We start from the raw sequence: 27,700 nt of genomic DNA on the forward strand, positions 1-27,700 counted from the left end.
GACCTTAAGGATTCCCGGCGCCTTCTCTGAGGGTCAACTAGAGAAGGGTTTACTTCCAGCAATCAGTTCCTTGTGCATGAGCAGACGGAGGCAACAGCTTCATGCCTGTTGTTGGTCTAACGCCACCCCAGCTCCCTGCCACATGATGCCTCCCAATATGAGCACTTGCCAACACAGGTGACCACCTTTCCTCACAGCACAGATTAGACAAATTGTGATGCAATCAGGCATACCACCTGCGATGCTGTATCTTACTAAACAGAAGCAAGTTCAGATCCTATACACATTCACAAAGCAAAACTTTATCCAAGGGTACGGATAATGAGGCAGCCAGCTTATGGTCTATCTGGCACATAAATGAAACTTCTGACCACACAGAAGCATGTACATCAATGTTCTTAACAGTTTTATTTATATTAGTCTCAAACTGAAGAAACTCAAATATCAACAAAAGCAAAATGGGAAAACTGTGGTGTGTCTGTACAATGGAACACTCAGCAATTAAAAAACAGCCAATTAATCTATGCAACAGAGATGAATCTCAAAATAATTGTACAAGTAAAGGAACCGTCTGATTCCATGAAAATAAAATTCCAGAAAAAGTAAAGCAACATACAGTGACAAAAAGCAGATCAGTGGTTGCCTAAGTGAAGTGAAGTGGAGATGGATATGGACTGTCAAGGTATCTGTGAAAAAAAAATTGCAGGGACAAATGTATCTCAATATTTTACAGTTTCACAGATGTACACTTAGGCACTTAAATTATCTGCAGCTTAATGTGTCTCAGTAAAGCTGCTAAATGACACACCAATAATGACAGAGTTGAGGGCCCGTGTTAGGGCACAATGGGTTAAGACACAACTTGCTTTGACACCAGAATCCCGCATCAGCCGTGGTTCTAGTCCCAACTGCTCCACTTCTGACTAGCTCCCAACTAATGAGCCGAGCCTGGGAATGCAGCAGAAGGTGGTCTAATCCAAGCTGCAGGGTCCTGGCTTCATCCTGGCCCGGCCCCAGCCACTGTGGCCATCTGGGGAGATCAGCAGGTGCGAGATTTTTCTCTGTGTGTGCAACTCTGCCTTTCAAATGAATAAATCTTTTTTTTAAAGGGACCCACTTTCAATGTTAACACATATTAAAAATAAAAATTGTCCAATCATTTGCTACTGAATAAAACTAACATCCAGAAAAGTAGAAAAGGGAATATTATAACTGCTCAAAGTATTCAGACTTTACAAATAACATTTAATGGACTTCTGAGGATAGGAAAGGTTTCTCTGCTCAAGATGGCTACTTCATTCAAATGTTCCTTCACAAGCATTCACTAACACTGATGGACGGAAATAGTTTTCTAAACATCATGAAGACCTTTTCAATTGCTTTGAAAAAACTTCCAAATTAGACTTAATGAATTTGGCCACAGCCAAGGAAATTACGCTGAAAACTCAGCATCCATTTTCCTAGCGTGCCTTGTCACCCATTTGCTTGCATAATCCTTTTCCTCCTTACAGAGTAAGGCACTGCATTCAAAAAGCAGCACATTTTGTATAATTTCTATGTGGATCACCTTGGTTTGATACATGGGTTCAGTATGCATGTTTGATCATTTCAAAATGGCTTTCTTGAGTAAAAAGCAAAACTATATAGCTCTGATTACTCTGAATAAATAAACCTCTTTCGTACTACCTTGGGATTCTACACCCTCTTCTGAAGCACTGTAGCTTGCAGGTAGAGGAACCATGTGGTTTACTGTCTAAACTTTGGACAGTGACGGATGCTAAGTCAATGGTAGCAAACCAGGCCTGTCCCAGGGAAGCAGGGATTGTACAAGGGCACTTCCAAACATTCACAGAAAATGAAATTCAAAACAAGTTTATTGTGGTGTGAAAGTCTGGTAAATCCATGAATAATCTTTTCACGATACACATTCTCCGTGACCTTTGGAGGGCCCCACATATAGTCACATATCCCAATTACAGGGACATTTAGCTTTGTTTTTAAATTAACAAATACAAGGGCAGGTGTCTGGGGCGATGTAGAATCACCACTTGGGACGTGCCCATTCTTTATCAGCGTGTCTAGTGTGTCTGAGTGCAAATCCCCACTCCAATTCCAATCCAGCTTCTTGCTAGTGCACACCCCGAGAGCAGCGGGCGATAGCTCGAGCACTTGGGTCCCTGCTACCCCCGGGGGAGGCTTGGATCCAGCTGTGCGTTACTGCTTATAAGAGCCATGAAGCTGACACTGACTCAACTGACTAGTAAAAAAATCCTGCCTGCAATTCCTTTTCTTGGAAACTCATCCTAAGGAAAAAATACATATATTAAAACGCCAAAGACAATAACAGATAAACTACAACATTCCAACCTTCGAAGGAGGGATTTGCTGGTACATTCAAAGGAGGGATTATTACACAGCCACCACAACAGTAACTGTCAAGAATATACTTCTCCATACCTCTACCTAACTGGTGTAAACAAAATTCAACATTTTTGTCTGTGTAACGGATTGTTTTCCGGAGGTCAAACATTACAAACATGACGTGTAAAGCGGGTTTTTGGAAAGGTATCCAAACATCACAGAACACCCACCGCAACCTGTGGGCTAAACGCCATTCTAGATAACGGTGGCAAAAAGAATACAACCTGTCGTGAAGCACGGTCATGTCAGCCTTCCCTCCACGAACTGGTCCCAGGCCGTCACCTTCTTTCACCAGAAGCAAAGGGTTCCAGACTCCCGGGTCAGCGAAAACTGTCGCCTCAGGCAGGAGGCTGAGCACCGCTCGACCGGCGCGCAAAGTTCCTATTCCGCGGTTGCTACGTTTCGTTGCTAAGGCACCAACCGTCTCACAGGAAGCGCGGGACGGGATACCCGCTTTTGCCGTCCGTATCGAATCTTCCGGGGATCGAGCACATTGGTTCCGGCGCGGGGAGGAACTCCACTCCTCTTAAAGCCACGAGAAGGTGAGGAGAAGCTGGGAGTGACGCGCCGAGCCGCAGAGCATTGTGGGAGGAGGTTGTCTCCAATTTCTCCTCCCCCTCCCCCCTCCCGGCCAAGATGTCTGACATGGAGGATGATTTCATGTGCGATGATGAGGAGGACTACGACCTGGTGAGGCGCAGGGGATGGAATGCTGGGACGGGAGATAGTTGTCTGGCTTCTCGGGCCGGGGCTGTGGTGACCGCGGCTTCTCCTGGTGGAGCGTGTGCCCCTTCCAGCGTCTCCCTGTGTGGTGACAGGACGGGTTTACCTCCTCCCCCTTCCCGCACCGGGCCCGGGCCCTGCTTGGCCGGCAGCAGGGGGAAGCGAGGGTCGAGGAGGCTGCGCCGGGGGGGTCCCGGGCCTTGCGTTCCAAGCCCCGGCGCCTCCCGGGTTCCCCCGACCGCTCCGGCGGCGGGCGTCCGGGCCTCGGCGCCTCCTCCCGCGGCCGCAGCACGCGAGCCGCCTCGGGGAGCGAGCCGCGGTCTAGGCCCTCCCCGGCTCAGCCCTTTGGGGCCCGGCGTCCCTGGCCCCTGTTCCTCCACCTCCCCCCCGGGACGGAGCGGGTGGCTGAAGGCCGGGACAGAAGTCTGGAAACTGCGGGGTGGCGGCTGGACCCGTGGACCGGAGAGCCCCAGCGGTCCGGTCCAGGGTCAGTTTTGGTCCTTAGGTGGACGGTTCAGGAGAGGGATGACTGGAAACAGGAGCTGAGCTGTGTGTGGAAGAGAAGGTGCTGCTTGTTTTGGTGAAGCCAAAGGGAATGGAACCAATGAATTTTTCCCCCATGCTTAGAGATTTCTCAGTATTCAAAGTTTAAAGTAGCAGCAGCAGAGAAAATAAGTAGATTTATCTCGTGGGCTGGAGCTTTTGCAGAATCTAAGAATGGGTTTTTGAGCTTTTCAGGTTACTGTTCAAAAGTATTATGTGGGAACGAAGAAAAATTGTCTTGACCGGGCTTAACGACAACTTGGCTTTATTTTTTTGTTTGTTTGTTTCCGAGATGTACTGTTTGATTCTTACATAGTGTTGTGATGCCACATTATTGTAAAGTTGTTAGGTAGATTCTTTGTCAAGTCTGGCTCTCTTAACTTTTAAAATGCAGGCGATTCTAAACTTGTGTTCTTTTTAATGTGTGTGTAATGTATGTTTGGGAAAATCCGTCAGTCATTAAATCCATGTTTGCGTTTTGAAAGAAGGCACATTTGTAAAAGGAATAGGGAAAGGCCTAGTATTACTGGCAAGTCGTAGTAGGAACTTCCAGCGGTCTGAAGTGTGGAGTTACGCTGGTTTATACGTTACATTTCAGCGTGTGCACACCAAGCCAGTTGTAGTTCGTTAAGAGTGTATTGTCCGTAGTATCTGTGTATTTGTATGGTCACACGTTTATTTATATTTCAGACGTCTCTTCACTTACTTGTGGTTTTAAATTTCTGCATTCTTTTTGTTTTTTTGCAAGATTTTTAGTATTTTATCTTGGCTAAGGCTCCACAGCCTTTTACAACCTAAACTACATGACAGTATCATAAAGGTGAATATTTAGTTGGTTTGACTTAAAAAAAAAAGTCTTGCCCCACCTCCCCTAAAAACAAGACTGTTGCCCCCCTGAATAGTGTTTAATTTTGTCTTTGGTTTTGGTTTTCAGCGTCCTGTTAAATAGCTGTGTCTCCCACTGATCTCCCTCTTAGGTAAACCACATTCTCAATTCCCAGTCAGGTGTCATGAAAAGGCCTTACAGCCCACCTGCAAATAATTAAAACTTCTAGTGGCCAAAAAAATGTAATTAGTAATTGACCTTTCGACTTGCTCTTCAGTTTCCTCAAATCATTATACAGAAAGTTTGTGAAAATGCATACATGGATTTCAAAATATTTTACGCCAACATAAAATCTGTTGATTCTATTTCTCTTCTAACTTTTTGAAGTATTCTCATTTTTATGAAATCAAGAAGTGGTTTACCAGTTTATGCTTATATATTGCCTAAAGTCTTTTAAAAAATGATTTTCTTGCGTGGGTCTTTTTTCTTTAGCTTAGGATTTAAAAAGTAAGCATGACTTACTGTCCAAGGCAGGATTCTTTTAAAAAAGATAAAAGCGTGTTGGAATAGTGGCCATCACCTCGTTTAGTTAGAATGGTGACCAGAGCTAAGTGTTCTGAATGCAACACCAGCTCTCTGTAGTCTGCCCAGTGATAAATTTTAACACCTTAGACGACTTTAATCCTCAATCACTTGTTTCTTGCCCAGCCTAGTGGAAATAGGTAGTGAGAATGTACTGTTTTTGTTTCAGAAACTAAACAGTAATTTGTACCCAAGGTCTGAAAGTACAGAGGACAAACTATCTAAATAGAAGAAACCCAGGTGAAAGGAGCTCAGTATACTTGCTTCCTGCTTGTGAAGGCCGTGGGCTTCTGTTCAGGGGAGCAGCCAGTAGGGCAGGTTGCAAGCATGGTCGTCCATGTAGCTGCGGGGAGCAGCTGGAGACGCGGGAGGCAATGTCTTCTAAGTCCAGTGCTGCTTTTCTGGACTTAAAAATTGTTTTGCTGGTCTATACTGAATAGTTATAACTGTAGTTAATGAAGCCCATACAGTGTTGAGAAATTATTTGCCATGTAATTAGGTCAGCCGTGATAGCATCAACTTACCCTACTACTTGTAATATTTTTTAGAAAGAATTTAAAACAAAATGACTTCATGCCAAAAATTATTCTTCAAAAAGTTCTGTCACACCAGGGTGTTGCACAGGGTGCTTCACAACATTTATGGGACCATGGGATTAAAAGGTGAGTTTATTTTGGTGCAAAAAAAATTGGAATCTAAATACAGTTTTTTTCCAGAATATACATTTTCTGTGAAATTTTGGGGAATCCTCCATATGCGTGTTATTTCACACTTTTTGCATCAAAATAAGCTAATTTCTTAAAAGGGGGATTTACATTTTTCTTATATTAGAAAGACCAATTTACAGAGAGAAGGAGAGACAGAGAAAGATCTTCCATCTGCTGGTTCACTCTCCAAAGAACTGCAACGGCAAGTTCTAAACTGATTTGGAGTGAAGAGTCAGGAACTTCTTCGGGGTCTCCCACAGGAGTGGGGTTGAGGGGTTGTCCTAAAGCTTTTGGGCCATTCTCTCCTACCTTGCCAGTCCGTAAGCTGGGAGCTAGATGGGAAATGGAGCAGCCAGGAGGTAAGCCAGCACTTATATAGGATGCTGGTGCTTACAGTTTGAAGATTAGCCAGTTGTGACATTGCACCAACCCCTAGTTTGTAAATTACATTGCTCATGAAGTTTTTAACATATCCTTGTACTTAATACAATTTTTTTTAAAGATTTATTGATTTTATTACAAAGTCAGATATACAGAGAGGAGGAGAGACAGAGAGGAAGATCTTCCGTCCGATGATTCACTCCCCAAGTGAGCCGCAACAGCCGATCCGAAGCCAGGAACCAGGAACTTCCTCCAGGTCTCCCACACGGGTGCGGGGTCCCAAAGCATTGAGCCGTCCTCGACTGCTTTCCCAGGCCACAAGCAGGGAGCTGGATGGGAAGTGGAGCTGCCGGGATTAGAACCGGCGCCCATATGGGATCCCGGGGCGATCAAGGCAAGGACGTTAGCCACTAGGCCACGCCGCCGGGCCCGCTTAATACAATTTTATTTAAATATGTTAAAGTCAAAACATTGCCTCCTTAAAAAATAGAAGAATTCTTTCTTGATTGTATTAACAAGTTGTGACCCTCATTATATTCTCTTGGTTATAGACAAGAATAGTGATTGAATATATGCTGTTATTTATGCCTTGATACCTAGCAGGATTGGTTGGTTTGTTTCTTTAATGTATCTGGAAGACGGAGCTCCCGTCCACAAGTTCATTCCCCAGATGTCTACACCAGTTAGGACTGAGGTGGGCAGTAGCCAGCCTCTCTCCTGTGGGTGGCAAGAGCCCTGGCGCCGGAGCCATCACTGCTGCCTCCACAGTGTGCACCAGTTGGAATTAGGAACCCAGGCTTGGCACCAAACCCACAACTCCACTAGGCTAAGCACCTACTTCTGTAGCATTTTTAATACCCTAAAATTTTACTTCTCTATCTATTTCTTTTTGTTTTGTTTTTGTTTTGTTGGAGGGGAAATGCAAGGAAAATGAATCTTAGCTGTAGACTGTCTTACAGCATTTCCTGGCATCATTTTTATAAAATCAGAAGTATCGTATTGAAGAGTCAATTGTCAGCACTATGCACCTACCCACTGTAAATGTTAAAAACTATTGAAAATAATGTAATATATTACCTAGTTTTGCTAGGTGGGAGAAAAATGTAGAAATAATGGAAATAGATTATTGGTGATTTTAGTTTTTGTTGACTTTTTTTTCATAGCAACTTCATAGTGATCCTTCATTTTGTTGCTGGTGGATTGGGATGAGGTGGAGGCTACAGATGATGAACAAAAGCATTGATTTGGCCTTTGAACTTACAGTTCAAAAACCCAGGACTGGGCCTGGAATGGTAGCATAGTGGCTAAAGTCCTCGCCTTGAATGCTCAGAGATCCCATATGGGTGCTGGTTCTAATCCCAGTGGTCTCACTTCCCATCTGACTCCCTCTTTGTGGCCTGGGAAAGCAGTTGAGGATGGCCCAAAACCTTGGGACCCTGCACTCACAAGGGAGACCCAGAAGAAGAGGCTCCTGGCTCCTGGCTTCAGATTGGCTCAGCTCCAGCCGTTGCAGTCACTTGAGGAGTGATTCCTCGGATGAAAGATATTCCTCTCTGTCTCTCATCCTCTCTATCTCACTTTCCAAAAAAAAAAAAAAGATTTATCTTTATTTGAAAGGGAGAGCTACACAGGACAGAGATCTTCCATCCACTGGTTCATTCCCAAAATGACCACAAGAGAAGAAGCTGAGCCAGTCCAAAGCTAGGGTCTTCCGTGTCTCCCACAAGAGTCTGAGCACCCAAGCACTTGAGCCATCCCTCACTGCTTTCCCAGGAACACTGGTAGGGTGGTGGATCAGAAGTGGAATGGCTAGGACTTGAACCAGCATTCACTGGGATGCCGGTGCCACAGGCAGAAGCTTACTTGCTTTGTACACCCCAATGATGTTTTCAAATTTCAGTTGTTTGGATAAGTCAGAATAGCTTAATAATATTTAATTATTTTAATATTCCCTGATTTGATTCTGTTTTTACACTTTTATTTCTTTTAGTTATCTGAAAGGTAGAAAGGGAGACAGACACCTTTCATCTGCTGGTTTACTTCCTCAATGCCGGTAACAGCCAGGATTGGGCTAGGCTGCAGCAAGGACCCCAGAAATTCAGGACTCCCAGTAGGTGGCAGTGAGCCAAGTGTTTGAACCATGTCAGGTGTCTGTTATCAGGAAGCTACAATAAGACACAAAGCTGGGATTTGAATCCCAGTGCTCTGGTATAAACTGGCAGCCTCCCAGATGGCATCTTAACCGAGGCACCAAATGCCTACCCTTTCCCTCTAGGACTGATGCCACTGTGTTTTACAAGCCTTGCATTGCCATCATAAATAAGTTTGTTTTCCTTAATCATGCACTCATGTGATAAAACTTACTTTACATCATTTAGCATCTATTTATCCCATTCTCTTCATTTTCTCCTAGGGATCAGAGCTCTAACTCTTGGCCAGAATCTTAAAAGAATATTCCTTGGCCTGCTTCGTTACTTCTGGAGTAGTATTCCTAAAAAAGTAGTGCCTGAAGACAGTTAATGTATCTCTGTTAGGTCTAAGATCCTTACAAGGTTTGTGTTGTAGTGTTGCTCTGTTCAGTTGATCTTTTGTTAACCCTTTATGCCCATTCTGTGCTGGGGCCCGAGCTATTAATGTTTATTTATTTCAGCTGCCCATTCTCATCACAGTTACCTCCTCTTCATGCATTTATAGTTGCTTCAAGTATGTTTTTAACATTTTTTTTTTATTGGAAAGTCCGATATACAGAGAAGAGGAGAGACAGAGAGGAAGATCTTCCATCTGATGATTCACTCCCCAAGAGTCCACAACAGCCAGAGCTGAGCCAATCTGAAGCCAGGAGCTTCTTCCAGGTCTCCCATACAGGTGCAGGGTCCCAAGGCTTTGGGCCATCCTTGACTGCTTTCCCAGTCCACAAGCAGGGAGCCGGATGGGAAGTGGGACCACTGGGATAAGAACCAGCACCCATATGGGATCCCTGCGCATTCAAGGCAAGGACTTTAGGCACTATGCTACCATGCCAGGCCTGGAGCACATTGAGGTTCTTCTGTACCTAATATGTCTCTTTTATTTTGCTCTGGTAGTTTCATATAGATGATGAGTACTTTGAGGGGAAGGATTGTTAATTTACATTTGTGTAACCAACACTTAATTGTTAGCACATACAGTCATGTGTAGCATGATAGAGTTTTGGTCAACAACCAACCAACCACTTTGACTTAGCTTCCAAACCTTAACCATTAGGGTCACAGTTTCACTATGGGAGAGTGGCCTCAAAACGTGATACTGTGGAATCCATGTTGTGAAACACAGAAAGCTGCCACCTGCAATACTAGCACCCCATATGGGTGCCAGTTTGACTCCTGCCTGCTCCACTTCCAATCCAGCTCCCTGGTAATTCCCCGGGAAAAGCAGTGAAAGATGGCCCATGGAAGTGGACCCCTAAACTTACATGGGAGACCTGGAAGAAGCTCCTGGCAGCCATCTGTGGAGTCTACCAGCAGGTGGAAGACCTCTCTGTGTGTCTCCCCTCCCTCCATGTTTTAATTTAATAATTTCTTTAAAAGATGATATCATTTAGTAATCAAGCTATCTTCCTTTATGTAAGTATACTGTTTGGTTGCCACACAATGACAAAATCTCCTAACATTTCTCAGAACTTGTCCCTGTTATTAAGTGACACGAAAAATGTGGAGCTCCTTTGTGACATAACAGGTTAGACTGCCACGTGTAGTGCCATTATCTCATATAGACACTGGTTCAAGACTCTGCTGCTGACTATTCCTACTGGTGCAAACAAAATTAGAAAATTAGAGTGGGTGAGAGCTGTTGGGGCTTACCCATAGCAGAAGATGGCACTAGGGGCTAATACTGTCAAGTCTAACCGCAGAGCCACCTGGAGAGTGCATAATCCGGGAGTGGGAGAGACCTGGGAGGGAAATAGTGGGCTCCTCCCTCTTGGGTTACCACTCCCATGGGAAGGCACGAACACCAGGACAGGGGCTGGGGTGGCTAGACAGAGAGGTACTCAGCAACATCCATGAGGGCTGGATAGCTGAGCTGGTTAGATGGAACTAAGCCCTTCGACTTTTATGAGAGCCAGATGGGATATGGGGCAGATTGGCCTAGTCTGCTACACATGCTGGCAAACCAGGGTAAGGGCGGGCCTGGTGGGGTTTATTGTGGATCACTCTGTGCCGCAGCTCCCACTGGTTTATGCGAGGGCCGAGTATGTGGTGGACAGAGCCAGGATGGACTGCAACACTCATTGGTTCCGGTGGAGGTCGGGGCTGAGAATAGAACCAGCCCAGCAGTTGGAACCACCAGCTGATCGGGGTGATGGACTGTGGCGGGCCCTGTGCTTGCTAGTACATATAGGAATCTGGTCTGGGAACACCTCAAAGTTTCTTTGGGGATCCCCTCAATCGAAATGGCGGACTCAGAACCTTAACCAAGAAAAGATGGAAGATAGAACAGGTCAATCAACCACCTCAGCTATATGCTGGCAGCGAAATACTGGACAAAGGGAGACTCTATGATGGACTATATCAGTGGATTCTTCAACAGCCTCATCGTGCCTGGAGAGGCGAGATTGGCAGTGATTTATAACTGGTGAACTGTCAGAAACACTTGAGCAAGGATCTCGGAGCGTGCCCTACATCTTGGACCTGGGGTGGGTGGGAGAAAGATCATGGTTATTAATTATGAAATAACATCAAAACATCAGAATTTTTTATCTGAAGACTTTTCAAAATGTCATCATTTTTAAAGAATTGTATGTGAACTGAAGAATTTTTTGTTGTGGTACATAACTTGTGTGAAGTCCCAGAAGTGGCAGTAGTCGGTCAGTCATGTGTAATAGATAAAGGCCCATGTGAGACATGATAAGAAGTTTAAAGGATCCTTTTTCAAAAAATGTTATAATTGGTTCCGTAATGTTCATGAAATTAAACTTGGTATCTTCAAATCCAAAAGCATGACAATTTCCCTCTTATAACTGATGCCTTACCCCAAGTCTTACCTGAGGAGATGACATTTAAGCAGAGACCAGAAATATGCTAGTTAACCAGCTAATAGAGGGTGGAACAGAAGGAAAAATAGCATGGAAAGGGAGATTGGTCACTTGTGAGGTCGGGTCTGGGTGGTTGCAGCGAAGTGGACAAGGGCAAGCGTCCAAGTCGGTAAAGGAGAACCTGGGGTAGGAGCAATGGGAAGCCGCTTTGGAGGAAAAAAGAGATCATTTGTATTTCGTGAAGATGGTTCTCTGGCTAGAGAAGATTGAAACTTGAAGATTAAAAAGGAGAATGGGAAGCATGTTTGTAGAGAGGTGAAAGTAGGTTGGCACAAAATTAGAGCAGGGGGATTTGAGATTTACTTCGAAGGCAGAATCAAGTGATATTTTTTTCTGTTCAATAATCTGACTACCTTTAGTTCTTCCTTGATTGTGCTTGTCTCTATCACATTTTATTCAGCCAATTTTGACTTTAAATTTCGTCCGTTTCATTGTAGTCAACTGGATTATGAGTTAAGAAATGATTGTGCCATTGTGAAGTTTACTTACTACCTGATCTTGTCCCTAAACAGGAGTGTTGTTAGGGATTTTCACGTCTTAGCAGAATTCTGCATCTTGATGTTATTCATGTCCTGCTGCAAGGAAAAAGCTATCCTCCAGAGGGCGCACATTACCAAGCTACTGTTTTGATTATTGAAAAACCCATCTGTGTCAATACATTTTTTAGTCTTCTAAACATTTATTACACTCAGTGCACCATTCCTCACTCCTCTCTGCCTTTATGAGACTTTGCAGGGTTTTCGATAGATCTCTTATAAGGAAAATTATTAGCTGTTTTTGAATTTACAGTTAACTTTGTATTCTGTTCAATTTCTGGTTTACTTCCAGATATTGTTCTTAATTTAACATAAACTTGCCCCTTTGCTTGATCTGAGAGTTAGAGAGATAAAGGGAGAGACTGAGGTCTTCCATCTGCTGCTTCATTCCCCAAATGGCCTGGACTGTGCCAGGCCAAAAACAGGAGCTTCTTCTGGGTCTCCCACAGGGTGTAACGGCCCAGACACGTGGGCCGTCTTCCACTGCTTTCCCAGGCACCAGAGCAGAGAGCCGGATCTAAAACGGGACAGCTGAGTCTTGCCCATATGGGATGCCAGCATCACAGGTGGCAGCTTAATCCAGTGTGCCAAAACACCAGCCCCAAACTTGTCCATTTAGCTGAGATTAAAGTAATCTACATCTTAAGACTTCCTAAAATGTTAGTTCTCATCATGTCAATACATGTGGGTTTCATAAGGTTGAATATCGTGGAGCTGCTTAGAATTCGTGTGTACTACTCACAAAATGGTTGTTTTGTTTCACTTATCCCTGCTGCCTTGTTGTTTTTCAGCAACAACTAAGCTTATGTTAGGGAACATCATAAAATTATGCTAATCCACTTCATTTTATTTGATTTGTTATACAGCTGTTGTAGGATGCACATAGAACAGTATTCTTAGTAGCATATAATTATATTTACCATTAGACTGCTCTGCCATATGTGAATTACCACTCTAGCTAGTTAGTGTAAATGTAAATAAAATTTAGGCTTAGAAAGAAAAAGTAGTAGTTAGATCACACTTGTGTTAGATTTTTCTCCGATTCCATAACAAGAGATTTAACTACCACAGAATTGAGGGACATTAGCCAATAATAACTTTGCATCCTGGTTTTGTTATGTTGTGTTGTTTTGCTTTGTTGTTGCTATTGTTGTTATCGTTCAGATTGATTTTGAAAGTCAGAGCTAGTAACAGGTCTTCTATCCACTGGTTCACTCCCCAGATGGACGCGATGACTAACACTTAGGCTGAAATCAGAGGTTTATCAGGTCTCCCACATGGAAGGCAGGGACCGAAGACTTGGTTTGCTGCTTTTCCCAGGCCAGTAGCAGAGAAGTGGATTAGAAACAGAGCAGCCAGCAGCAGACCCCTGTGAGATGCTCGTGTCTGAGGCAGCAACCTTATCTACCACTGTACAACACTGGCCCTTCTACTTTTGTTTGGGTTATAGTTTTAATCTGAAATAGGTATCTTGTCATTTTGATCTGAAAGAAAATTATGTTATATATCATTTACTCCAGTTTTTAAATAATGGCTAAGCATCAATGACATTTTGCCTGTCATTCAAAGTGGCTTTCGTTTATATAAATGAGTGGTTTTGCTCTTTTTAATTTATAATGTACTGGTTTCCTTTTTTCCATCTGTTGACTCTTTCTTTCCAACATACAGGAATACTCTGAAGACAGCAACTCTGAGCCAAATGTGGATTTGGAAAATCAGTACTATAATTCCAAAGCATTAAAGGAGGATGACCCAAAAGCAGCATTAAGCAGTTTCCAAAAGGTTTCTATTTTTTCCCAACTATTTCTTTGTTAAGTTTTATTTTTTTGGAATCATATTTTAGATCAAATTAAGTCCCTGAATGATTTTGTTTCATAGATGTGTTTTTGAATACCTAATGATAATTCCGTAAGGTAAGTTTGTACTTTGCAGCACAAATAAATAGCCATTCAAATTCAGTGTGCAACAGGACCATTGTCCTGAAAAGCTGTGTGATTCTAGCGGGGAAAACCAACAACGTGATTAGTAGGGATTATCCAAGCAGTCTTGTTCCTTTGGGTACCCATCATGTGGGTGTGGTTTCTCTAGTGTAAGTTGATTTTTGGACTTACAATACACTGTAGGGTTATTCTTAGCAAAATTTACTTGGGAAGGAAGATATTTCTCTGACCATAATCAAGAAATTTCTCTGATTTTCTGATTATCAAAATAAGCTCTGTAGGTAAGCATTGTAAAACTTGTCCTTTTTAAAAAGCTTTAAGGGAGAAAAGGGGTGGAATTGTAGGAGAAATGTTTTCGTGAGTATGATGTAAAATTAATTCAAAACTAGACATTGAGTGCAATTTAAGAATAATATGTTCAATATTAAGTAAGAATAAAAATGTCTTCCTTTTTTTAGGTTTTGGAACTTGAAGGAGAAAAAGGAGAATGGGGATTTAAAGCACTGAAACAGATGATTAAAATTAACTTCAAGTTGGTAAGGATTGTTTTGAGGGAAATCAGACTAATTTATAAATTCTGTCAGTAAAACTACTACAGCAAAATACAGTTTCATCTGCTCTGCTGTTATTTTGGTATTCAGTCTCATTTAACTACAGTAGTACACTCAGTAAAGTATTCTGCATCGAATGTGAAAGTTTTCTATTTGAGCAAACTTAAGTTTTAGGTATACATGAACACTATTTTTCTGCCATACTTATTGAGTACGTTTTCTACTAATGGTTAGTTTTTGTTTTGGAGTTTCAAAATCTGTATTACGAACATTTTCTCTTCCACTGACTATAGCCAAAAGCCATTATTTATCTTTCACCTGACAAATAATCCATTGGCAAATTAAGGTGCCCCACTATAGACTATGCTCTAGCGTAGCAGAGTGACCATTTTACAATGAAGTCAGATTATGTCATTCCTTTGCTCCAAATCTTCTAGTGATCCTTCGCACCCCTAAATGAAAGCAGAGATCTTTACCGTGGCCTAAAAAGGCTCAATGAGTTCACCCCTTGCTGCCTTTGTGGTCTGTTTTCTGTTTGCCCCATACTGACCTCCTTGCTGGCCCTGCACACATCGCAAGTACAGTGCTGAGTAAATTCCTTGACTCGGCTATGTCCTCACCTCAGATGCTCTTCTATTAGTTCTGTTCTCTGTTCGCGTGACCCCAGTCATCAGGATGGTTTTCCCGGACAACTTAAAGTAACATCCTTTCCATCACCACTCAATTTCATTTTACCATGCTTTTTTTTTCTTTGCGCATGTGACTACTTAATCTGTTTTCTTTAATACAGCTTGCTTCCTATCAGCTACTCCCAACACCCTCATAATAAGCTATAAGCTCCATGAGAGCAAGACCTTGTTTTATTCACTGTTGTATTCCTAGTACCTGTTACAGTGGCTAGAATTTAGTAGATGTTCAAGTATTTTGTTGAATGAACTCACATATGAGTTGGAATTGTCAGTTTCTTTCACTACAATTCAGGAGCACACAGCAGAAGGGAAAGGACAAGGACTCCTGGATGAAAGGACCAGATAGAGACGTGAAGGGTTTTTTTTCTGAAGATTTATTTATTTTTATTGGAAAGGCAGATTACAGAGAGAGGGAGACACAGAGACAGAGATCTTCAATCTTTTGGTTCACTTCTCAGGTGGCCACAATGGCCATAGCTGAGCTGATCCAAAGCCCGGAGCGAGCCCGGAGCTTCCAGGTCTTCCGTGCAGGTGCAGGATCCCAAGGCTTTGGGCCGTCCTCCACTGCTTTCCCAGGCCACAAGCGGGGAGCTGAAGTTGAACACCTGGAACACAAACCGGTACCCATAGGGGATCCTGGTGGATGCAAGGCGAGGATTTAGCCACTAGGCTACCATGATGGCCCGTGACAAGAGTCCTATATCACTGAAGGTAGAATTTTTGAAGGGAAAGTGAAGTTGGAACTCAAGTAAGCCAAGAATAAGTGCCTAAGTACTTGGAAGGTATAGGAGTTATGGCAAATAGAAGGATCACCAGTAATGTATTATCACTTTTCCCCGATTCTGTATTTCCCATATGTCGCCTCACTGTCCCCATTGTATCTTTTTCCCATCTGATTGTGAACTCGGACTAGCGCTTGGCTCCATTAACTTCCTGAACCTTGTATCTTACTCATGAATTCTCCCTCCGATATCATCTCCCATCTGTAATGGAAGGGATTTTCCATGGCATCTATTTGAAGAAATCCACAAAATGATTTCAGTATTTCCCTCCAAAGTATGAGGATATTCAAACTATGTCAAATGTTATTTAATATGATGTATATTATTTTTCAGTTCTGTTAAAGGAAAGTATCTGTGTGATTGCATTAACGCTCTCTCCTCCTCCTCTGAATCTCAAAGTATCTTTTATGATGTACAGAATCCCTGTACTTTCTTTCTGCTTTTGCGCGTAGAAATATTAATTATAAATATTTACTGTATTTAGTATAACAACTTACAGGGTTTGTAGGAAGAACTACCAAGAGTCTTAAGCAGCAGAAGTTTTTTTAATAAGCATAAGTGTAATGACGTTAAGAGGCAAATTTGAAATATCAAGTGTTCCTGTAAAATTTGCTGTCTTAATACACTAGCCGTAGCTTCAGTTTTTGAGTCCATTTGAACAGTATGTTACTTTTATGAGGCTTGGTTTTTCCACTTTTATCTTGAGCAAAAACAGGAGAGAAATAAGGGATACAGTTGTGTTTTATATTGTGATTTTCTTATCTGTCTTTTGATCTGTTCTGGGGCATCTATGAATATGCTATGATTGACAGGAGTAGTTTCTGTCCAGTCCCCACCCCTTTTTAGTTGGATTCACTGTAGAACCCAAATTACCAGGTAGTTGCTTCAAAACAATGAAAGGTAGAAGAGTTCTTTATCAACTTCTCTGTTTATTCATTACGGCATATAAAGCTAGTTTACCCAATCTTTCTTCAGTCTTTATTGATACAACATAATCTTCAGAAAGTTAACTTTAAAGTTGTAGGTTAAAGAGATAAATTCAGAACTGTAACTGTTTGCTAAAATTATTTTCTCTGTAGCAAGATCAAATCTTAAGGGTTGGGGCATTTTCTGATTTCCCTTTTTCTATAAGGTGCATCCTATAATATTCTATGTATTTTAGTTGCTCACTCATAGAATATTATCTGTTACTTTCCCACACAGGAAATTTATGTAATTGAGAGACAGAAATACAGAGAATGCGCATGCTAAAGTTTTTGCCGTGGTTCTATCCATTTTTCCACCTACTTCCACTACTATTTTTGTGTGGTTTTTTTGTAAATCACAGCCTACTTAGAAGCTCCAGGAATAATTCTTATGTTTTCTTGTCTCTCTTGCTATATTCCATGACACGATATTGTCATAAGCAGATAAGTTACTTTATTATTTTATTCCTCTAATAACCACATATGCTCAGTTCGTCAGGAAAAAGGGCGTAAATACTCTTATCTGCCAGTACTTCATCTTCCTGATGAAAGAAATGGAGAGAAACCATTTTTTTTCTTAAGATTTAAACTGGTTCATTACCTAAATGACTGCAGCTGCCAAATCAGGGACAGTCAGGAACCAGGAGCATCTTTCAGGCCCCCCGCATGGGTACAGTGGTTCAAGGACTTGAGCCATGCTCCACTGCTTTCTCGAGGAGCTGGATCAGAAGTGGAGCAGCCAGGTTTCAAACTGGTGCCCTTATGGGGTGCTAGTGCTATAGGTGGAAGTTTAACGGGCTACACCACAACACCAGCTCCAGAACCGAGAGTAATGGTAATGGAGGTAGTCAGGAAAGGAGGAGCAACCTCATCTATTGTTGAGTACAGCCTGCAGTGGGAGGGTTTTTCTTTTCTTTTTTTTTTTTTTTTAAGATTTATTCATTTTATCACAGCCAGATATACACAGAGGAGGAGAGACAGAGAGGAAGATCCTCCGTCCGATGACTCACCCCCCAAGTGAGTCGCCACGGGCCGGTGCTATGCCGATCCAAAGCCAGGAGCCCGGAACCTCCTCTGGGTCTCCCACGCGGGCGCAGTGTCCCAATGCACTGGGCCATCCTCCACTGCTTTCCCAGGCCACAAGCAGGGAGCTGGATGGGAAGTGGAGCTGCCGGGAGTAGAACCGGCACCCATATGGGATCCCGGGGCCCTCAAGGCGAGGACTTTAGCCGCTAGGCCACACCGCCGGGCCCGGGAGGGTTTTTCTTGCACTGAGTCCTGGGGCTTCAAGAGATTCTCTCACTTCACATTTTTGTGCAATGGCACCCAGTGGTGGGGAGAACAAAAACATGCCAGTCTCATTAGAGAGCTTCCTAATGAAGACATAACTCGGTGTTAGGGTGCGGGTGGCTCATGCCCATGTAGCTGATGTCCCAGACATTTGAACAGTTGGTCTTGACAGCTGTGGGCCTATGAGTTTTATTAGTTTTTATCACATACAGGAATGTATTGTTCAGTGAGGAACAGTATGTGAAATTTGAAGAGTTTATGTAAGTTGTACATGTTTCATAGTTGCACTCACATTTAATTTATGGATGAGTAATATTTCAAATTTAAGATAAAATGTCTATTAATGTTTTTATGTAGTATGTGATCTATAGTGCATAGTTTCTCTTTCATATAACTATGATAAACTATATGAACTATATTTCAGTTATGCAGTTGTGTATGTGACAGTTTAACTGTGTGTGCTTATTTTAGCATCTAAACATGTATCTAATAATGCTTTCTTCTTCAATCACAGACAAACTTTCCAGAAATGATGAATAGATATAAACAGCTATTGACCTATATTCGGAGTGCAGTCACAAGAAATTATTCTGAAAAATCCATTAATTCTATTCTTGATTATATCTCCACTTCTAAACAGGTTAGACCCAATATTTCATTTATGGTAACATCAATGTGATTATTTATAATAATGAACTTTGTTGCTGAGAAAAGAAAAAGCCTAGAGGTTCTCTTTAGTCAATCACGCTAGTTATCAGAATGGTTTAGAAGTAATATGTAATTTCATGAGTATAGAACTGTGTAATATTTAAAGGTAATAACTCCAACCTAATCTCTTTAAATATCTTCAGATATCACAAGTTGTTTTTGCATGCTTATATGAATATTAGATTCCATGCAGTCACTGTCAGCATCCCTCCTAATGAGCCCCATCACCATGTCAGCTAGCCACTCAGAGACTGAATTAGTTAACAATCAGTCGTGGGTTACTGATGTGTCTGTCGTTAGATTAAAATCCCTGAGAAAAGCCTAAGCTCCTATCAGTGCTTGATGTTACTCAGTACGTCCTCAGTAAATGAATGGATGAGCAATGATGACAAGAAGGGCTACTGGTGCCAAAAACTAAAAGAAACATTGGGAGTAATAGTACTTTCATTGTTCTAGATTTTGATTGTTAGAGAAAACATATTTTTGACTGTGAAGTTATTCAATAATTAGATCATTTGTGGGTTTTGTTTGAGTTTTGTTTTTGTTTTTTAAAGATTTATTCATTTGAAAGGCAGAGCTATAGAGCCATTGCTCAGCAGGCTAATTCTCCCTCTTCGTGCACCAGCATCCCATATAGGCATTGGTTCATGTCCTGAGTGCTCCACTTCCCATCCAGCTCTCTGCTTATGGCCTGGATAACTAGTGAAGGATGGCCCAAGTGCTTGGGACCCTACACCCCCATGGGAGACCCAAAAGAAGCTCCTGGCTGCTTGTTTCACATCAACTCCAATCCTTACGACTCTGGGGCATGAACCGGGGCTAGAAAATCTCACTCAATCTGCTTCTCTCTGTAAATCTGCCTTTCAAATAAAAATAAATATTGGAAATAATTAAATAAAATTTAAATTAAGAAGTCAGAGAAAGAATAAGAAACAGAGGGATAGAGAGAAACTGTTATCCGCTGGAAGCTGGATCAGAAATGGAAGAGCTGAGACTAACAGGTGTGCTGGCATTGCAGGCAGTGACTTTACTCACTGTACCACAACACCAGGCCCTGTGAAGGTTCTCTTAAATAACATAGTCCTAAACTTGAATTTTCTTACTCTATGGTGTTTAAGCTTGAGGTGCATTCTACATTTCTCAGAACATTTGATACTTTTTGTACTCAACGTGTTCATTACAGGATCAGCCTCTCACTGTATTTTGTATTAGATTTCATTTTAAATTCTTGGGATATTTTCTCTCAAGTTGTTACATTTAAAATGTATATAATGTAAACGTCCACCCTCAGTAGCACTAAGGATTATTATGAGACTTTCTTAAATGAGAAAATGTTTGCCAAGCCTTAACAAACAAGTATTCTCATACATTTTTTTTGAATACTGTTTATAAATGTTATATCTAATATTGGGGAATGATCATGATTGTAAAACATGAAGATTATGTTCTGAGTGCTATTATATATAAGCTTTTTTTAACTTCGAAAGAATAAATGTTGGGTGAGTGGTGCTCTGACTTCCTCTGTACTCCAGTGGTAGTCATGAGTAGATAGGCCGCCTCTCCTAAAGCACGTATCTTTCCTTCTCACGGCTCTTGTACTTCTTCATCCCACTGGGTAGAGACTGTGAGAATCATAGTGAAACAAAGAATAGCAGTAGGAGAAGGAAGGTGGGCATAGCTAACAAAAGCAGAGCTAGAAATAGGGGAAGGAGGGTGGGCAGGGAAGTTTGTCACACTACAAAGTAAATAGAGCAAACCTAGGGGGAAAATGGTACACTTGGAACTGAAATTAGACTATACTTTTTCCACCCAGCTTCAAGGCTTATCAGTGACTAAAAACTGTCAGTTGATAGTCTATTTGTAAAAACAAATTTCGGGTAAGGAGTTCATTCTTTGTTTTTTTCAGCATCGTACAGATAGTAGATGAGAGTTCAGTCGGTGATATATACAGTGTTAAGGGTGCAGCACATCATTGACTTCTGTATGAGCTGATGTGATTAGAAGGCAAATCAAGCTGTTACAACACTAGAACTTATGGCACTATAGTTGTGGTTTTCCCACAACTAGAAGTTGTGGTGGGAAAATGTTCTCTGAGTTTTATAAATAGAAAAACAGGTTTTGACGTGTATTCTATAATTTGTATTTTGCTTCAGTTTTGTTCATTATGGGAACTATAGAAAACAGTTGGTGAGATACAGATAGTGTATCTTATATGTATTGAAGTTATTGAAGTTCAAAGATGCACTTTTAGTTTGCTCAAATAAACTTTATTAACAGGTACAAATTTGCTGTTTACAATTATAGAATTCTGATTTTTTATGTCAGATGGATTTACTGCAGGAATTCTATGAAACAACACTGGAAGCTTTGAAAGATGCTAAGAATGATAGACTGTGGTTTAAGACAAACACAAAGGTAACAGTTACATAATTACTTAAATGTTTTTCTTCTGAAGAGTGGGTGGTTTTCCTTAAGATCTTCTAAAAGTTAACACCTTCTGTTGAAATGTTTGAATTTTAATAATTTTTTTTCTTACAGCTTGGAAAATTATATTTAGAACGAGAAGAATATGGAAAGCTTCAAAAAATTTTACGCCAGTTACATCAGTCCTGCCAGGTTGAGTATTATCTTATTTTTTCTTAATATAAAATAGAAAATGATTGTATTTGGAGATCATTTAGGGATATTTTTGCCCAAAACATCAACCGAAAGTGGCATTTGGAAGATAAGCTACAGAAGTGCTGCTCTTCCTAAAGGGTTGCACTCTGTGTTATAATCCTAACTTCAGTCGTCGTCTCCTGTGGAATGAGTTACAGGTATCAGTGAACAAACAGGTCAGTCATATTTAACTTCGTGTTGTTATAAACTTTGTTTTTCTTCCTGTTGTTGATTTTGTTTTATGGCTTTTCATTCAAGGGGATGTAAAGTAACAGTATAATAGACACTATCATATCCAGATGTGAAGATACAATGCAGTATGCATCTCTACTTCCAAATAGGACTCCCAATGAAACTGTTAAATGTATCTTGACAATAGGATATTGGATTCTCTGCCATTGTCCATATCTGCAGTGTCAGGATACACTTAAATGTTAGAATGATGGACTTGGGACTGCTTATGAAGTACTATAGGGGAAATCTGTGGGGAGGGGTAGAGAATTTGGGGAGGGCAAAAAGAAAATTCCAGAGTCTATGGAACAAATCGTGAAATAATGAAATAAATAAATTAAAAAAAAAAGAAAAAGACCAGGGGGGAAGGGCGTGGGGAGGGGTGGGGGGATTCCCAGAGCCTATGAAACTGTCACATAATGCAAAATAATTAATAAAAAAAAGAAAAAGAATAAATGCTGATGGATCTGGTTTGGGGCAAGCAGGTTATGCCACCCATATGGGAGAATAGGGATGTAATTTCTGCCACCTGGCTTCACCCTTGCCCAGATCTGGCTATTAAAGCCATTTAGGGAGTGAGCCAGTGGATGAAAGATCTCTCTTTCTCCGTCTGATTTCCTCCATTTTCCTCTTCCTCTATTTTCCTCTCCCTCACCCTCTTCATTTCCCTTCCATTCCCAGCCCTATTTCTAAAAAACAAAAAAAACCTTGACATTTAATTACACACTCTATAAAAATAGGAAAAGTAAGTTGTAAACATCTGTTATAAGCATAAGTAGTATTGCAATTTATGATATATAGAGCCTGTAGCAACAGTGCACAGAAGGACTTCAAGTGATACTGAAAGAATAAAGAGTGCTGTGTCAACACTAGCAGTGTGGTGGTACCGATACTGCTTATAGCTGTCACACATTTGACATGTGGCTAGAGTAACAGGTAAACTGAGTTTTAAATTTAATGAATTTGGATTTGAACAGCCATATGGTTTAGTCAGTACTTTGTAACTGTAGATTTTCATTTCATTTCCTTTTTTTTGTTCTGATCAAATTAGGTGTTTGATATTTAAATTTTACAAAGAAATACTATTTGATGTTCCAAACTATTGTTTTAATACTATATAGTGGTTTTTATAAAGAGGGAAATGATTAGGAACTTATTCTGAACAGATTATCTGCAAATATTTTCTTTTAATACGTTATTTTCCTATCTATACATTCTTAGAAACGTATTATTTGATTCATAAATAACCATGGGTTCAGATCCATGTAAAGTGAAAATGGCCTAAATAAAGGAGTGTCTTTCAGTATATGTAAGGTATACGTAAAACCCTATGGAGAAGTTTTAGCTGATTTCCCTAGCAACATAAGGACATACTATCTGGATTAGCAGTATAGTTCTTACTATTTTGATGGAATTATTTTTAGCCAGAGATGGATAGAAATCCAGATGTAAAGATTTTGCACTGATCATTAGTAAAAACGAAACAATTTTCAGTTGGAAGACACAATAAGCAAGTATTTGCATAGTGTATAGTAGTGTCTGATATTTCTGGATGTCTCTTGAGTGTGTGCTGTTTCCATGGCTCTCATTTTGTGGGTTTCTGGTTATCCCTCGTAGTATAGCTGGTATGCCACCACATTTTGATCCCTTTGACATCTCCCAGGTGAATTAGTCCTTTTTCTTCCATTCTTCCAGGTACTTGGTTCATGCTTCAGCTGGAATCATAATTCATCTCTTGACAGTTCAGTCTTCTATTGGAAGTATTTGAGATGAGGAACTTTTCACTTAGGAAATAACTGTATTCCTTCAGGTTAAGCTCAGTGGCACATGGAAGACACTCAACAGAGTGTTGTTTTGTTATTTATTGTTTTGTTTTTTTTGTAATTGAACAGGTGAATCTAAAACAATTGTGAATATTTGGGGAAGATCATAAATAAATTTCTAAGAAAAAAAGAGCAAATAAAAAAAAAAAAGTATCTGGTCACTTTACCTTCCAGTAACTAAAAAGTAGAAAGGATGCTTGGATCCATTTGTAGTGGTTGAAAGTGTTGGTCTTAGTACTGTAGTTCCGAAATAACATTTGGCGTACATTTTTGCACAGAAATAGTGAAATTCCCAGACTAATTCAAATACTTGTAAAAATTACCAAATTGTCCCCGAATTCTGTTTTGACTAAATGAAAGTGTTTGCTTTCTTAGACTGATGATGGAGAAGATGACCTGAAGAAAGGTACACAGTTATTAGAAATATATGCTTTGGAAATTCAGATGTACACAGCACAGAAAAATAACAAAAAACTCAAAGCATTGTATGAGCAATCACTTCACATCAAGTCTGCCATCCCTCACCCCCTGATCATGGGAGTCATCAGAGGCAAGTGTGGTGGTCAGGGGTGGGCAGTGATCCTGGACAATGTCACATGACAGAGCATGGGACTTTGCAGCTCTGTTTTACTGCTTCTGCTTCATTACAAATAACTCGCTCAAGTATTGAAGTCAGTGAAGTGCCCTAGTCTTAGAAAGAAATTAGGATGAATTCTCATCTTTTGAATCTTACAGCAGTAAAGATTGTTAATAGAAAATTTACTTTATCATAAGTTCTGTTCCAGAATTGTAACGATGTGTTTAGGATTACTGACTAAAAGTGTGTAACCTGGAACCAGTAGTTTTCAAGATACAGAATTAAAGACTAAAAGCCACTGTAATACTTTCTTTTTAATCTTAATAAAGTGATTAATCTTCATATTACAAAACTTTCCTTGTGATTTATTCTTTACAGAATGTGGTGGTAAAATGCACTTGAGAGAAGGTGAATTTGAAAAGGCACACACTGATTTTTTTGAAGCCTTTAAGAATTATGATGAATCAGGAAGTCCAAGAAGAACCACTTGCTTAAAATATTTGGTCTTAGCAAACATGCTAATGAAATCGGGAATAAACCCATTTGACTCACAAGAGGTGTGTATTTTAATTGTTAATTTCTTTTATTGATTTTGTCTTCTGGAGACAAATGCTTTTTGTTTGTACATAGACATGTATTTTTTTTTTTTTTTTTACTGTGTTTAGGCCAAGCCGTATAAAAATGATCCAGAAATTCTAGCTATGACGAATTTAGTAAGGTAAGAGTTTAAATTTCAACTAAGGTAAATTTCTGTAGAGTGTTCATGAAAGAAGGAAGTTTTCCAAAATTCATTTAGTATTTGACATTTACTCTTTAGTGTTTTCAGATGAAATATGTAAATATTTGTAGTTTTAAACTATTTTCATTTGTTTTTATATTTGAGAGGTAGAGAAAGAGGCAGAGATCTCCTATCTGCTGGTTTGCTTCCCAAATGCCCACAGTGGCCAAGGCTGGACCAGGCCAATTCTAGTAGCTGGTAACTTAATCCATGACTTCCATGTACTGGCAGGGACCCACCTACATGAGCCATTTACTTGTGACTTAACAGAGTGTACGTATGCAAAAAAACCTGAATTATAAAGAGACTCTGGAATCAAATCTCAGTATCCCACTAGAATTGGCATCCTAACCATTGGCTTAATCACTAGGTCCACACCTGTGACAGTTAATCAATTTTTTGTCTCCTGAGGGCTTTTGTTACATTGTCTTTGTTTTTTCTTATTTATATGCATCTAATCCATATGTATGTTTGCATGCATACATGCATACCTGCTTTTATCAGTGAAAAACTAATTGTAGATATCTTTTTTTTTTTATTACAAAGTCAGATATACAGAGAGGAAGAGAGATAGAGAGGAAGATCTTCCATCTGATGATTCACTCCCCAAGTGACTGCAGTGGCTGGTGCTGTGCCAATCCAAAACCAGGAGCCAGAAACTTCCTCCAGGTCTCCCACGCGGGTGCAGGATCCCAAAGCCCTGGGCCATCCTCAACTGCTTTCCCAGGCCACAGCAGGGAGCTGGATGGGAAGTAGAGCTGCCGGGATTAGAACCGATGCCCATATGGGATCCCGGCATGTTCAAGGCAAGGACTTTAGCCGCTAGGCCACGCCGCCAGGCCCTGTAGATATCTTAAAACACTACTTTACAACCTTTGTTGCCTCTACCTACCCTATTCCAAAATGAAATTTTGAATTGACCCTATGTGAGTCAAGAATTTTCAATTAAGACTAAAGAAACATGTAATTACTCATATATTTTCTTAATGACAGGTGGAAAATATTTTTTAAAAATATTACCTCAAATTCCTTGCTGAGGTGGAAGATGGGAAAGCAAGAGAGTTACTAGTGGTAACCCAAAGATTCATTGAATATTTTTTTTGTTTTTAAGGTTTATTTATTTTCATTAGAAAAGCAGATCAGATTTACAGAGAGGAGAAACAGAGAAAGATGCATCTGCTGGTTCACTTCCCAAATGGCTGCAATGGCCGGACCCAGGCCCATCCAAAACCAGGAGCCAGGAGCTTCTTCAGGTGTCCCATGTGGGTGCAGGGTCCCAAAGCATTGGGCCATCCTCCACTGCTTACCCAGGCCACAAGCAAGGAGCTGGATGGGAAGTATAGGAGCAAGGATAAGAACCCGTGTCCATATGGGATCCCGGCACTTACAAGGTGAAATTTAGCCATTGAGCCATCGTGTCAGGCCCCATTAAATATTTCTGTGGAGAAAGATGTTGAACCATTGAAGAACCTGCCAGAATTAATTAATGTTAAAATTTTGAGTCCAAACCAAAAAACCTCTAAATCAGGCTCATTTTTGCAAAAGATGTCAATTGAGCAAAGAAAATTTGACTCTGTGCTTGGAAGAAACGATGTTCTTTAGAGTGGCTTTCTTTGAAGAAAAGTAAAACAAGCCTAAGGTTTTTTTTTTTTTTTTAAGTCCTTTTTTGAAGTTATACAGCTGAGTATGTCACAGCTGGGAAAATGTAGTTAGACTTAGGGCAGGATTTTTTGTTTTGTTTGCAGATATATGTAGATAATTTAGATGACCAAACATCTTTTACTAGTATTTTATCATTTGAAAATACTACTAGACATAAAAATCATGAGTTACCTACAGGTAGATTATGAACTTGGGGAAAATAGGTTATTTCATCATGTGAAATTCTTATGTACAATATTCTCATTTATTTTCTTTTTATTGGCCATGAGTTTTACAAGTTACTAGATTCTGATTTTAAAGACATTTTAATTTTAGCTTTAGGACAAAATTTTTTGGGGGGGAGACTAAGAATATTTGAGGTAGAAACCCCTAACTTGCCATATTAAATCAATTTATTTCTTTACCACTTTGTTCTATTTTAATATATGTTTGTTGGTTTAGGTTAATTTTAGTCATGAAAAGTAACTTCTCCATCATTATTACGAACAGTATATTCTGTCTACATCTGGCCACCTTAGCAAAAGCTAATTTAGTTAGGAATTAACTTGAATATGCTTTTTAATGTTTTATGATGTTAAATTGCCATTCAACTTTTAAAACATTTTGAATTGTTGAGGAAAGGTTTTTCCCTAGACATTGATATTTTATGCAAATAAATTAATTAGATTAACTTGGATTTGCAGACTGGATTGCTGTCCACTGAAAAGTACTGTTTCTATATATGTATCTTAACATCTGGCTGTTTACGCCAGTGAATTTAAGAGCATAATTTAGTGATAATTTTTGTCCAAACAAGTGATCCATAATGTCCCCAAATTTTATGTAAACTGTAAAAATAAATAAGTAAATAAATAAACACCACTGCAGCAATGGAATAATGTCTCATGGTTAAAATATAGTATGTGCGTTTATGAAGCAAAATGTATATATGTGCAACTGTTTTCGATATTATTTGAATAACTCCTCATACAGTATATTGGGTGAATGTATTTGGAACAGGTAAAAAAGTAATACTTCCTAATTTTATCTTCCTAGTCAGTTGCCAGCAATCTAGAGGAAAATAATTCCTGTTGAAGCACTTGAATCACCTGCCCCTAACATGAAGTTGCATTGCGACCCAACAGATGGAAGCCCATCAGAGAGCGTGCAGAATGGCTGTGATATGTCTTACATAAAAAGCAGACAGTGGTGCCATATCCAGAAGGTTGGCTTCTTCCTTCGCAGCACCTTGACATTCCCCATAGGGCCTTACAGAG

General features: G+C 40.3%; 2 protein-coding genes across 4 annotated transcripts in view; one reads left to right on the forward strand and one right to left on the reverse strand.

Annotated features, from left to right (window-relative positions):
- The window catches only part of GALK2 (galactokinase 2), a 125,409-nt gene extending 122,168 nt beyond the window's left edge, over positions 1 to 3,241 (reverse strand). Inside the window, exons 1-2 of the mRNA XM_012929346.2 lie at positions 3,109 to 3,241; positions 2,646 to 2,944 (exon numbers count right to left, since the gene is read on the reverse strand). Coding sequence (XP_012784800.1) covers positions 2,646 to 2,665 — 20 coding nt within the window. The 5' untranslated portion in view covers positions 2,666 to 2,944; positions 3,109 to 3,241. The remainder of the gene's footprint in view (positions 1 to 2,645; positions 2,945 to 3,108) is intronic.
- Positions 2,968 to 27,700, forward strand: part of COPS2 (COP9 signalosome subunit 2) — a 29,557-nt gene continuing 4,824 nt past the window's right edge. The window contains exons 1-9 of one of the 3 annotated variants that reach the window (XM_004578089.3): positions 2,968 to 3,111; positions 13,459 to 13,572; positions 14,189 to 14,266; positions 18,522 to 18,647; positions 21,020 to 21,130; positions 21,254 to 21,331; positions 23,803 to 23,977; positions 24,383 to 24,561; positions 24,670 to 24,722. In XM_004578089.3, the coding sequence (XP_004578146.1) occupies positions 3,058 to 3,111; positions 13,459 to 13,572; positions 14,189 to 14,266; positions 18,522 to 18,647; positions 21,020 to 21,130; positions 21,254 to 21,331; positions 23,803 to 23,977; positions 24,383 to 24,561; positions 24,670 to 24,722 (968 nt within the window). In that variant the 5' untranslated portion in view covers positions 2,968 to 3,057. Of the gene's footprint in view, positions 3,112 to 3,283; positions 3,710 to 13,458; positions 13,573 to 14,188; positions 14,267 to 18,521; positions 18,648 to 21,019; positions 21,131 to 21,253; positions 21,332 to 23,802; positions 23,978 to 24,382; positions 24,562 to 24,669; positions 24,723 to 27,700 lie in introns of those variants that run through there. The other 2 variants (XM_004578090.2, XM_058665879.1) reach the window with 2 other exon arrangements.

This window comes from Ochotona princeps, chromosome 6, assembly GCF_030435755.1.
Source record: "Ochotona princeps isolate mOchPri1 chromosome 6, mOchPri1.hap1, whole genome shotgun sequence".
Taxonomy (NCBI): domain Eukaryota; kingdom Metazoa; phylum Chordata; class Mammalia; order Lagomorpha; family Ochotonidae; genus Ochotona; species Ochotona princeps.